We start from the raw sequence: 12,036 nt of genomic DNA, 5'->3' as shown, positions 1-12,036 counted from the left end.
TACTTGATCATTACGGGGAACAACATTGCGACCCTTCATTAGGCGCGATTGTTCATTTCAACTTAATGTTACAATATTAAAACCCTATATTTTCCACACCAACGGCGCCGGTGGTGTAGTGGTAAGCGTGATTACCTCTCACCCCAGAAGGCCTGGGTTCAATCCCAGTCGGCGCCGCCGGGATGTTCTGAGGCATAACATCACTGATCACGCCTTCCTTCGGATGGGAAGTAAAGCCGTTGGTCCCCGGTTCATGAGTTGATGGGTCGATAGGTAGGGTCCAGGTGTGGGAGCTGCCTTCCTGGCACGTCGGTAGCATTGGTGTTCAGCACGGAAAACAAGATCGACGGAAAAAAACAAACCAAAGGAAAAAAAAAAAAAAATTTCCACACCATATTTTAGGTTAGTTTCAAGCGGTAGGCACGGTATTACCAAGCCGGAAGCGGCGGATTCGATTCCCGGTCCGGTCGAGGGAATCCTTCGGGTTGGAAATTTTCTCGACTTCCCTGGGCATAGAGTATCATTGTGCTTGTCATACAATATACAAATTCATGCATTGGTATTGGCATCGAGAGCTCTCAATTAATAACTGTAGAAGTGCATTTAGAGCACTAAGTTGAGAGCACGCAATAAGCTAATATGCGCTACGTAATAAGCTTGAAATGCGAACAAGAAGCAGAAGTCAAGCGCAACCAACGCTCGGTGGTGGCTTGCTGTTTCACGTGCCTTTATCGATGAAAGTTGTTGGAATGTCATCTGAATAATCACCAAGTCATTTGTTTCAGTTACTATCATCTCCTTATCTCCTTAACGAACCCTCTTGGGCAAATGTTCTATCGCAGCTTCTTCGTCGCCACTTTCCTCGTCGGAGAACAGCTTCTGCTGACTCCTCCTCCTCCTCATGCTCCCCTTTCGTTGGTACACAATACCGTCGAACTTCAGCGCTTCCCCCGAAGAACTACCCACACTCTTGTCAGCGCCCTCCTCCCGACCGATCCACGGACAAACCTCCTTCAGCAAGCCCTTCATCTGAGCCCCGCCCGGATCGTCCTTCCACACCACATTGAGCCGAACCGCCTTCGGGCGCAGATAACGTAAAAAGTCCTCCAACTCATCGTAACTGGCATGGTTCGAGTAGCAAACTGAAAACTCCTCCCGGTTGATGTCCCCTCCCAATCTTCGCCAAATGGCGTCCCCTGGCTTCAGTCCTCGCCACCGCAGGGCCGATGGCCGTATCACACGGATGAACTTACCATCCAGTTCCGGTCGGCACGCCAACTTCCCATGGCGATCGCAGGCATGGATCCGAGTGTCACTTGCACCGTCGGCCGTAACGACGTCGTCCAAGCTTGCGAGGAAGCGGTAGCTCTGGAGTTCTTCCCGCTTTACGTGGATCTTCTGACCAAGAGAGCGCGAAAGTTCCATGAAAAGAAATTCCGAACCGTAGAGGGCAGGGAGTTTGATGGTAATTGCGTTTTGCGGGTTAAGTGCCAGCCACTCCTGGGACAGGGAGGCGATTTTGGTAAGACTCTCCGACTGGGGAGGGAAATAGCGATACTGACGGAGGAAGAATGTCGTGTCCAGATAGACTATGTCCGGTGTGAGGTCCCTCAAGGGGAGGATGTTACGGAGATCTTTCGGTGACAGCCGGAAGTCACCGGTGTAGAGACTTTTGTGGTCGTTTTCGAACAGGAACATGATCGAACCGGGACAGTGCCCAGCTGGAATGGCGGTGACGTGTAGCTCGGTCGAGTTCAGTTGGATTGACAGGGTTTCTGGGTAGGGGGGAAGATAGGCTGTTAACGGGAAACCCAAGTAAGTTTGATTTTGACTCACCTCCGATTTCAATCGGCCGAACGTTTTCGACCACCTGAGGGAAACGATGCCTCAGAAAGACTGCCGATATGGGACTGGTGTACAGTGGTCCCGGAAGCGGATCCGGTAGCTGAAGTCCCTGCATGTGGTCCATGTGACAGTGAGAGAGGAAGAACACTCGCGATTCGGAACGGTTCACTTCCAGGAAACGGTCGGCAGAAATGCCCGGGATTTCCGGGAAAAATCCAGAAAATGTACTCATTTTATCGGATCTGCAAAGTAACGGACATTGCGCGCGATGTGAATCGAACACCACAAAACAAGGATTTTCAAAACAAAACAAGTTTGTTGCTGTCTGCGGAGGAATGGTGCTGTCAGTCCTTCACGGTTGTTGAAAATTAACCAACATTTATCTTTTTTTTTCATTTTCGGAAAATGTTCAGCTATAGTTTCAAATACCAGGTAGCGCTTACAAAAGTTTCTTTTTAAAGCACTGCACGCTATTTCGAAACTCCCTAAATTTGGGTAGAATCTACCAAGATCGATCAAAGTTGAATCTACCCAAAAATGGGCAAACTATGTTGGAAGTGACAAGTTGACAAATGGACAACATCGACATGAATCCGATCAACTTTGTTAATTTGTCATCTAGTCACTCCCAACATAGCTTACCCAATTTTGGGTAGGTTCAGTTTTGACCAATCTCGGTGGATTCTACCCAAATTTAGGGGGTTTTGAAATAGCGTGTAAATTTAAGTTGCTCAAAGACTGAGTAAATGTTTACTAAGGCTGTGAACCATTTGCCGAGTTAAATTTAACTCGTGGTTAAAAGTGACATTTCGAAAGTTATTCTTGATGTTCGAAAATCCCTGTGCTGTCGATCGACCGGTTTTCGAGAAAAACTCAGCCACGGTTGTCAACATTTAACTTCTTGTCTGTCAGAAATAACCACGCTCGAATAGCAGGGTTAATCGATAACTTTCCATCTGTCAAATTTTAACCAAAAGTTAAAATAATCCACCAAATGGTTCAGAGCCTAAAATATGAGTAAAATGTCACTCAAATATCACTCAATGTGAGTGACATTACTCATATTTGAGGAAAAAATTTCTCAGTCCATAAGCATACACGCTATTTTAAAACTCACTAAATTTGGGTAGAATCCACCCAGATCGGTCAAAACTGAACCTACCCAAAAAAAGGTAAACTGTGTTGGGAGTGGCAAGCTACCAAATAAACAACGTCGATCTGATTCATGTCTATGTTGTTCACTTGTCAACTTATCAATACCAACACAGTTTACCCAGTTTTGGATAGGATCAGTTTTCACCGATCTGGGTGGACTCTACCCATATTTGGGTAGTTTTGAAATAGCGTGTAGGGCATAGACCTCAATGAAAACGAATCTTTTTAGATTGTGAGCCACTTTTACTCTTTTGTAAACGACAAAAGAAGCTACTCATATCTATTGAATTTGAGTGAACGATATCCCAATATGAGTTAAATTAATTTGCCGTGTCTGGGGACATTTCTAAAACCGTAGGTCACTTAGCGCATGAGTAACCTATGCTTTTTGAAAAATTCTACGAATGAGTAACAGTGACTTACTCTCTGAGTTAGTGGTATTGTGCTGTATTGTGTACTCTTAAGTGAGTTGAATTTTCCGGGTAAAAGCCGTGGACGTCTGTCAAAAGTTGTTCCAATCGAACCGTCAAAATGCACCCTTTTTTTCAGTTTTGTGGTGATAGTCGTCCATACTTTAACTAGAGGGCTTTAGCAAAAACTTCTCGAATATGAGGAAAATCCATGCAAATTTTACTCACTCTAGGAGTATACCAATAGACTATGACTATGAAATTTTTCCTGGAAAATTCAATTCACTTTTGAGTCGGTCTGAACGACCGTGCAAATAGTGAGGACACTATTTTTGCCACTATTTGCCTAGCTCTACAAAATCAGGCTTTTTCGGATTAGATCAATCAGAAAACCTCATTATTTTCACAGTTTATTAGTAAGTTTAAGCAGTATTATAGATAGTCTCGAAAAAAAATGGTTGCTTACACATATTCTCTAATTAAAGTTCATCGAAGGACGACCTACTTCCAGAGCTTCTTGATCGACATATTCTTCTCGGAGTCCTTCTGCATCACCTTGGCGACGGCCATCTCGAAGTCCTCCTGAGTGACGTGGACGCGACGTTCCCGCAGAGCGTACATTCCCGCCTCGGTACAGACGCCCTTCACCTCTGCTCCGGAAGCACCCGGCATCAGTTCGGCAATCTTGCGCAGGTTGATACCACGCGTCAGGTTCATCTTTCGCGAGTGAATCTTCAGAATGTCCAACCGAGCTTCCTCGTTTGGTGGTGGAAATTCAATCTTACGATCGATACGACCGGGACGCAGTAGAGCCGGATCCAGGATGTCAATACGATTGGTAGCCATGATGACCTTGATGTTCTTGGTTGCTTCGAAACCGTCCAGCTGATTCAGTAGTTCCAACATCGTACGCTGCACTTCAGAATCACCTCCGCTGCCGCTCTCGATACGGGACGACCCGATGGAATCGATTTCGTCCATGAAGATGATAGATGGAGCGTGCTCTCTGCAAACAACAAAAACCATTCTCAATTTCCAACTCAAACACTCCACCTTCTAAAACTCTTACCTCGCCATCACAAACAGCTCCCGCACCATTCGAGATCCTTCACCGATAAACTTCTGCACCAGCTCCGATCCAGAAACGCGAATGAACGTACACTCGGTATGATGCGCCACAGCCCTAGCTAGCAGTGTCTTCCCGGTTCCGGGCGGTCCATACAGCAGCACTCCTTTCGGCTGAGCAATACCCAACGCATCAAACAGTTCCGGATGCTTCACCGGCAGCTCAATCACCTCCTTGATCTCCTTAATTTGCTTATCCAACCCACCGACCATCTCGTAAGTCGAATCCGGAACCTTCTCCACCATCATCAGCGACACCAGTGGATCGACCTTGTTCGGCAGGATCTTGTGTAGCGTGTAGCTTTCATTCCGCAGCGCAACTCGACAGTTCGGAGTCACATCATTGATATCAATGTTCTTATCGATGTCAACCACAAACTTACCCTCCGGATGCACCTTGACCAGGACCTTCTTTTTGTCCATGGGCTTCACCACCTCTCCCACGTAGCTACCCTGTTCCTGAAGCAGCTGCAACTCCTCCCGCAGCATACGGACCTTGGCATTCAGCTCATTGCGTTGGGCCTGCAGACGGCGTAGGTTCTGGTTCTTCTCGGCTACAATCAACTGCAGCTCCTCGATCTTTTGGATGTAGTACGACCGGAAACCTTCCCCCTTCTGGGTATCCACTTCCATCTACGAAGCAAAAGAAAACGCCATGTAACATAACCATAACAAAGAAAACCAACTCAACAGTAAACACGCAATTCTACGCAGAACTACCGAGATCAAGCGATAATTTCCACTCACCTTGGAAGAGTTGGTCATTTTGCTGAAGTTGACCACAGCAGTTCAACAAAATGAAACGATTTTACACGATTCCTACGGACTTTTGTGCGGCCACTGTTTCGTTGATTGCCGTCCAAATTATTGCAAGCTCATCTCAGTTTCGGTACTTCGGGAACAACCGATGATGAAACGTCAGATTTGTGTGGCGTGACAGTTCTCTTCGGGTTTTGCTTCATTAGGTTGGCAGCGCGGCATAGTAGGTGTCGAGTTGGTGCCTGCAAAAAAGTTCGGGCTGTTTGAAACATTTCAGGGTGCACGGAGAAAAATAATACAGTATTGTCTGTTGCAGTGGTGACTGGATTTTTGGGAATATTTTGAGTCGCACTTTGATGGTACGCTGACGAAAAACCGAGCGAAAAACAACGAACTTTTTGGTTATTTCACGCCTAGAACGCTATTGAGTTTAACACATTTGGAAACAAAAATGGTGTACCATTTGAATTTAAACACGTCTCAAAATCATTTTCAATCTACTTAATACTTGGAAAACCATATATTGTCGCGCTTATGTTAAATTCTCATTTGGTGACGGTCAAAACGCGCCGCTCATAAGGGCGATGCAACTCCACCCATAAGGATTATACACAGGTGTGTAACTTAGATAGTATTTTATGGTAGCGGCTTGAGGAGCAAATCCTGGATAAATAGCCGCCGTGTGTTAAATAAATGGGCGCAGTCGTACGGCCATAAAAAAAAGCAAATCGTATAATCCCATATTGAGAAATTATCCTGCAACACACAATAATTGTTCACCAGGGGGTAAGTCACTCTGCCACCTTGTGTTAACACCCACAAAAACACACTCCGACACACTCCAAACACCTTGCCACCCAGGCAGTCTCCACATAACGGATAGTTTTTCATCAATCCTGGCACCACTTCCAAGAATGTTTACATCATATGTTGTTTATAATAGACCAATCCATGATCTGATTTTATCATTCATTTTTGACAGTATGATCTGCTTTTTATTGATCTGAACCTCTCAAATGAGTAAACAAACCAAACTAACCTGCCAAATTATTTAGAACGCTTGGTTTATTTATGTGACCCAGGATATCAGCGATTTTTTTGCTGTAGGTTTTTATATAGCTTATTACCCTACTTACCGTATATTTTAATCTGTATTCTGCGGTTATTTCCTGGGTTGTTTTTAAAATTTGTAAATTTATTTTCGTGATATTATTACAGTTCATCATGGACGAGGTAAGTTTTTATTTAGCATTTTTACCTGCATTTTTAATTGTTTAGTTAACACCGAATTTTATTGCAGGATTACTTCTGGCAAAAACTGGAAGGAATGTATGGAAGCATTCATACTCATATAAAAACTATATTGAGCATGTGTAACCTATGCAATCAGTCGCTTGGTAGATTGACCAGGAAAGAGATAATGCTTGTCGAACAAGATCTGCGAGAGATGGCAGAGGATGTAATCGCAAAAGCGCATGCTGGTGGTCCCTCGCTTGAAAGCGTGTATGGGCGGTTTGCAGGCCGACCGCATCAATTTAAATTCCTCGAGGGGGAGATTTTATGTCTAATGGACTTAGCGAACATCATCCAAACTCATGGGGTCAAGACGTTTATCCGTCCGGTGATGAAAATCGGGAAAGGTTCACATGGACAGTTCAGACACGAGTCCGCTACCGATGAGCTTGACAGACTTCGGCTCAAGATTTCGGCACATTTTTCTAATCCGTATGTCTTAATCTTAAGTAATCACATCCAATTATGTATTTAATACTATACTATATTGTATGACGTTTCTTGCATTTTTGTATGATTTTTTCAGAATATATTTATTCTTCATATTTCATTACTTAAAGCTTTTTTTTTACATATTACAAGTTTGAATTTCGTTTTGTTTTTTTAAATACTAATTTATTCTTAGGAAATATCGCCTCAACCTCCAGGAGTTTATGTCCAACTTGAAAATTTCGATCGCAACGGTTTCAAGCTCAGGACAGTTCAGAGCTGACATAACATGTCCATTGTGCACGTTGGTCGGGCAGACCACAAAGCTAACAGCCATCGCCGATGCCTCTGAGAACTGGAACATCTTTAGTTTCACGCGGCATGTTGCTAAGCTGCATGATTCACTGGCATCAGAAGTCATCAAACGCCTTTCGTCAGATGTCGCTTGCCTAGAAGCTTCACCTCCTCCGAGGAAGCTTCCTCTAATTGAAATGGGCGATATAGAGAACACGATCGGGATCGAGAGCGACCATCAGCAAAATGGTGAAACGACTCATTTCACCGAGACTCAATGTTCATCAACAATACCGTCTCCGTTGGTTGCCAACCTCAAGCTTGAGTCGACAAATGCTACCGAACCTGACGAAGATGAAGATTTCATGATGCAATGTAAGTATATCAGCTGATATATGGTTCTTCTAGAACCACGAGAAAAGTAGTCAAAATGTGTGCATTTCATAAAAAAATAGTAATTTTTTAGTCCAGTTTTGTGAAATCGCTGGTAGAAAGTCACACCAAAACTGCTTGACAAAGTGGATAATTGCTCAGTAGTTGGTCAACCAACTGTCAAAATTTCAGTAAAGTAAGAATTGTAACTCCACTTTTCTAGGAAGCAGGGTTGCTTCGTCTCACTTTTCTACAAAAACATATTTTTCTGAGGTATAGAATAGAAATGCCTGTAACATACAAGAAGAGGTTGAAAAATGTGTTTCACCCATAAAACCTGTCAATTTCACTTTCAGAGCGTCACAATCAGCGCAACCACTTCGTGTAACCTACAATTACTAATAATCATTACAACATCTAATAATTTCATAATTCAAAAAAAAAAATATAGCAAGTGCTGGGAAGAAAAAAAATCAGGTCATATACTTTTGTCTTGTACTGTTTAAGCATATCGTTGGAAATCATATTTATATATTAAATTATTATTCTATTTTCACAACTGTTTAGTTTCTGTCGAATTTTTGAAGAATAATCCTGAGGACCCTCTCGAGGACATCCCTGAGGACATCATTGAGTACTGTCCTGAGGACAACTCGGACGGTATATCTGAAGATAAACCCAGCTATAGCTATGAGCACATCGATAAGGACCCTGCTAACGACATGGCTGCAGACAACGATGCTCTTGCCCAAGGTAATAATAAAATAAATATATTTGGTAATAAATTGTTCCTGATGCATGTGGGCGTCTATAGTGGAATACCTGTATGCAGAAGAGAGAAAAATTAGTTAAAAATGGATTTTTTTCTATTCTCGCAACTTGTTAGTTTCTATAGAATTTTTGGACAGTAATCCTGAGGATAATCCTCTGGACGAAGACATCCTAGAGTACAGCCCTGAGGACAAATATGACGATATCTCTGAAGACAGCTCTGATAACTCCGCTAAGAACATATCAGAAGTCACAGATCCGCTTACCCAAGGTAAGAATAAAATTTCAACACTAAATTTCGATGATCTAACGATCAATTATTTCTACCGTTAGTGACTGTTATAAAATACTACATAGAAGCACTAAACGAAGATCCTGACGAAAATAGTGACAAAGATCCTTTGTACATTGATTGAATAAGAATTTAGTCAACTTAAAAAATAATACAATTTTCATTCGCAAACATTTGTTTTCTTTTCATAGACAATTCGAAACGTTTAGGTTTGGGAACATCACTTAAAAGTAGGGTAGACGAGCGACCTGGAGACCGAAGACCTCTCCTAGACATTAGCAACGAAATCAATCACCGATCTCTCCTACACAGGCAAAGAGGAATACGCTACACTGCCACGGAGTTGGACTCGGCGGCGTATGATCTCATAACGGGAGGAAATACAAACTATTTATTCAGACAAGCGAATATGAAATTACCTAGCCTTAAAACAGTGAAGAGGCACATTGTGAACCATACGTCAGAAACGCAGGAGGCAACGATCATGGTACAGTCCCTACTGAGATATCTTAATGCTCATCAATATCCGTTGATTGTAGCATTAAGCGAAGACGGGACTGCAGTGTCCCCAGATATAGAATACGATCCACGGTCTGACTCGTTGAGAGGCTTGGTAGCACCATTTGACGTTCATGGAATGCCATCCAAGGATGTGCTCAAGGCCACTACACTAATCAAAATGGTTAATGACATGCAAACCTACCATGTCGGAGAATACTTGTATGTGATTATGGCTCTACCTATGGCTGTTGGTGCTTCACCAATATGTATATTCTACATGTGCAGTGACAATCGATTTACATACACAGACGTGATTTCGCGGTGGACTTTTGTTGAAGCCGAATTACAAAAAGTAGGAATATCGGTGGTCAGCATCTCATCAGATGGAGATACACGACTGTTGAAGGCGATGAAGGAAAGGTCAGGGATACCTAGTCCCTTTGCTAGTAAGGTGTATGGGCCCCATTTTGCCGCTGACCTCACCGGTGAACCAGTATGTATACAAGATACGGTACACCTCGTCAACAAATTACGTCACGCTTTGCTAGACCCGAAGCGACACATGCGTTTAGGTAAAACGTTTAATTCATATTAATAGGTATGAAAAGATGTGATATCGCATTGTACATCACTTGCAGGTAAATTCGTCGTATCGGTCGCCGTTGTGAATGAAATGATCCAGCAAGGCTGCAAAGGAATTCATCGATTAAATCCATCAGATATAAACCCAAACGACAAAATGAAATTTGATCCCTCACTGAAGCTGATGGCTACGGATTTAATCCAGCATTTGAAGCAGACCGTCGCTGGAAGCATGGGAACAGCCATATATTTGGAGATGATGAGGAACATATACATCGCTTTTACCGATGAGAACATGCACACTTAGATTTTTTTGCCGAGATGGGCACCACCGAACAGCTCGGCATTTTATTTTGCTGGAAATTCAGCAAAAAATATGTTTGTTAACTGAGATCTCGGCAAAATTCCCGTTTGTTAGCTGAATCTCGGCAAGTTTTTCACTGAGATCCAGCAAAATAAAATGCCGAGCTGCTCGGTGGTGCCCATTTCGGCGAAAAAATCTTAGTGTGTGGTGCCCGTTGATCGGGTTGTTTCGGTGTGGTAAGTACTAACCCCCGTCCCTCACCAATCCATTCATCACTCGGGTGCTGGCTGGGATGTGGCGGGATTTTATACTGGGCCCTGTCAAATCCCCCCCCCTTTCGTGACGTTTTTCCTAAACCTAATGCATTGCTTGTCATACAATCTTAGACCACCCCTCCCCCCTTAGAGCGTGAAATAATATATGCATCAACCCTACAAACCACAAATACACTCAGGTCTTTTTTTAAATGGGGGTATGTATGCCATTTGCGAGGCCATTTGATTATCTATGACTCAAAACGGACAATGTGACAACGTAAAAACCCGTTTAAAAAAACTTGAGTGTTCCCTCTTGTGTATCCGAATCCAATCAACTGGTACATTAGGACCATCCATGTACGACAAAACATATTTTTGTTATTTTGCTATTCCTAAAATACATTGGCTTTCGCAAACGTTCACATCTCTTCACTCATTTCAGGACATCGTTACTGTTACTTCGGGCCTGGCGTTGGTTGAGCTACAAACAAACAACAACATTTCAGCAGTGTCCCACCTCTAACGCATATATTTCTTTGGAGCTAAATGCTCATGGACTAATACAACATATAGTCCACATGCGCGAGAGTCCCGAGCAATTCATCGTGAACCATCTTTCTAGTCAACCATGTGAAAGTGCGTTTAGAGAACTTCGTTCCATGACCTCTGTTAACCACACGGCGGTTAACTTCACCATCAAAGAGGTCGAACAAAGAATCCGTAAAGTGAACATGAAGTTGCTCATTACACATCGGAACAAGTCGCTCACGTTTCCCACTATGAGAAAACAGGACGCTAAAGCTGAAAAGGCGCATCCTACGCACTTGCCAACCGACTTCGAAATAGTGGCGGCGATCCACAAAGCCGAAAATAGCGCCACGCAATTATTGCTTTCACTAGGATGCAGTGAGGACGATATTGATTTCAAAGAAAGTATAAACGGAAAACATAAATCCACAAAATTTGAATTTGTCGCAGTCGGCCAGGCACTCGGATCTCTAAACAATTCCGATGATTCCAAAAACACGGAAGGTACATGATTAAAACTGAAAAAAAAATTACAGTTGTATAATTTTTAATATTTAATTTTAGATAATATCGAACACGAATGTGAGCCTTCATTCATTGACATGGAAGCAAAACCGGAGCTGATAACCGCCGAGAACGTGCAGGACGTATTCAGCAAAGAAGAAGCCGTGGAGCTGATGCGACACCACGTTCCTGATGGCACGGCTCACACCTTTCGGATGCATGTAAACGGAAAAGTTCTAAATATAAAAAAATCGTTCGTGATCTGGTTGCTGTCATCGGGCCGACTTAAACGGTCAAGTGATCGGCTACAGCGCTTCCGGCAACTACGATCGAATGAACCAACACCCATGGTACGGAATGCAACATTGCAGCAGGTATCGGTAGGAGATTGGGTGGTGCTTGCCGGAAAAGTTCTGTGCCATGTCACAAACTTTAAATATAAGACAGGTAAAGTTTACTTATTCACCCATATTCTTGATTTCGTTTAAACCGTTCGAACAATACAAAATTTGTATGGTTCGACCGAAAACAATAATATGGGTGATTGTTTTTAAATTCGGTTTAAATAGTTAAGACAAAATTGTAGGGAAAATACGCAGCTGCCCGATGACCAGC

At 43.0% G+C, this 12,036-nt stretch overlaps 3 protein-coding genes across 3 annotated transcripts; 1 reads left to right on the top strand and 2 right to left on the bottom strand.

Annotated features, from left to right (window-relative positions):
- Nucleotides 1–807: 807 nt before the first annotated feature.
- Nucleotides 808–2,115, bottom strand: LOC135710491 (protein artemis-like). Its single transcript, XM_065233086.1, has 2 exons — nucleotides 1,837–2,115; nucleotides 808–1,775 (listed from the first exon to the last, which is right to left on the bottom strand). Exons 1-2 carry the CDS (start codon nucleotides 2,075–2,077, stop codon nucleotides 808–810), a joined length of 1,209 nt encoding a protein of 402 aa, XP_065089158.1. The 5' UTR covers nucleotides 2,078–2,115.
- A 1,695-nt stretch (nucleotides 2,116–3,810) lies between these two features.
- Rpt6 (26S proteasome regulatory subunit Rpt6) lies at nucleotides 3,811–5,434 on the bottom strand. The gene is made up of 3 exons (XM_065233090.1): nucleotides 5,283–5,434; nucleotides 4,480–5,168; nucleotides 3,811–4,416 (listed from the first exon to the last, which is right to left on the bottom strand). The coding sequence occupies exons 1-3, from the start codon at nucleotides 5,298–5,300 to the stop codon at nucleotides 3,912–3,914; spliced, it is 1,212 nt and encodes a 403-aa protein (XP_065089162.1). The 5' UTR covers nucleotides 5,301–5,434; the 3' UTR covers nucleotides 3,811–3,911.
- Nucleotides 5,435–7,507: 2,073 nt separating this feature from the next.
- Nucleotides 7,508–10,135, top strand: LOC135710483 (uncharacterized). The gene is made up of 5 exons (XM_065233078.1): nucleotides 7,508–7,685; nucleotides 8,250–8,435; nucleotides 8,578–8,724; nucleotides 8,937–9,818; nucleotides 9,885–10,135. The coding sequence occupies exons 1-5, from the start codon at nucleotides 7,508–7,510 to the stop codon at nucleotides 10,133–10,135; spliced, it is 1,644 nt and encodes a 547-aa protein (XP_065089150.1).
- Nucleotides 10,136–12,036: the final 1,901 nt, after the last annotated feature.

This window comes from Ochlerotatus camptorhynchus, unplaced genomic scaffold (assembly GCF_037179485.1).
Source record: "Ochlerotatus camptorhynchus isolate MF236.1 unplaced genomic scaffold, CSIRO-AGI_Acam_v1.1 ptg000389l, whole genome shotgun sequence".
NCBI classification, from domain to species: Eukaryota; Metazoa; Arthropoda; class Insecta; order Diptera; family Culicidae; genus Ochlerotatus; species Ochlerotatus camptorhynchus.
Note: the sequence above shows the minus strand (reverse complement) of the source record. Positions and strands in the feature narration are given on the sequence as shown.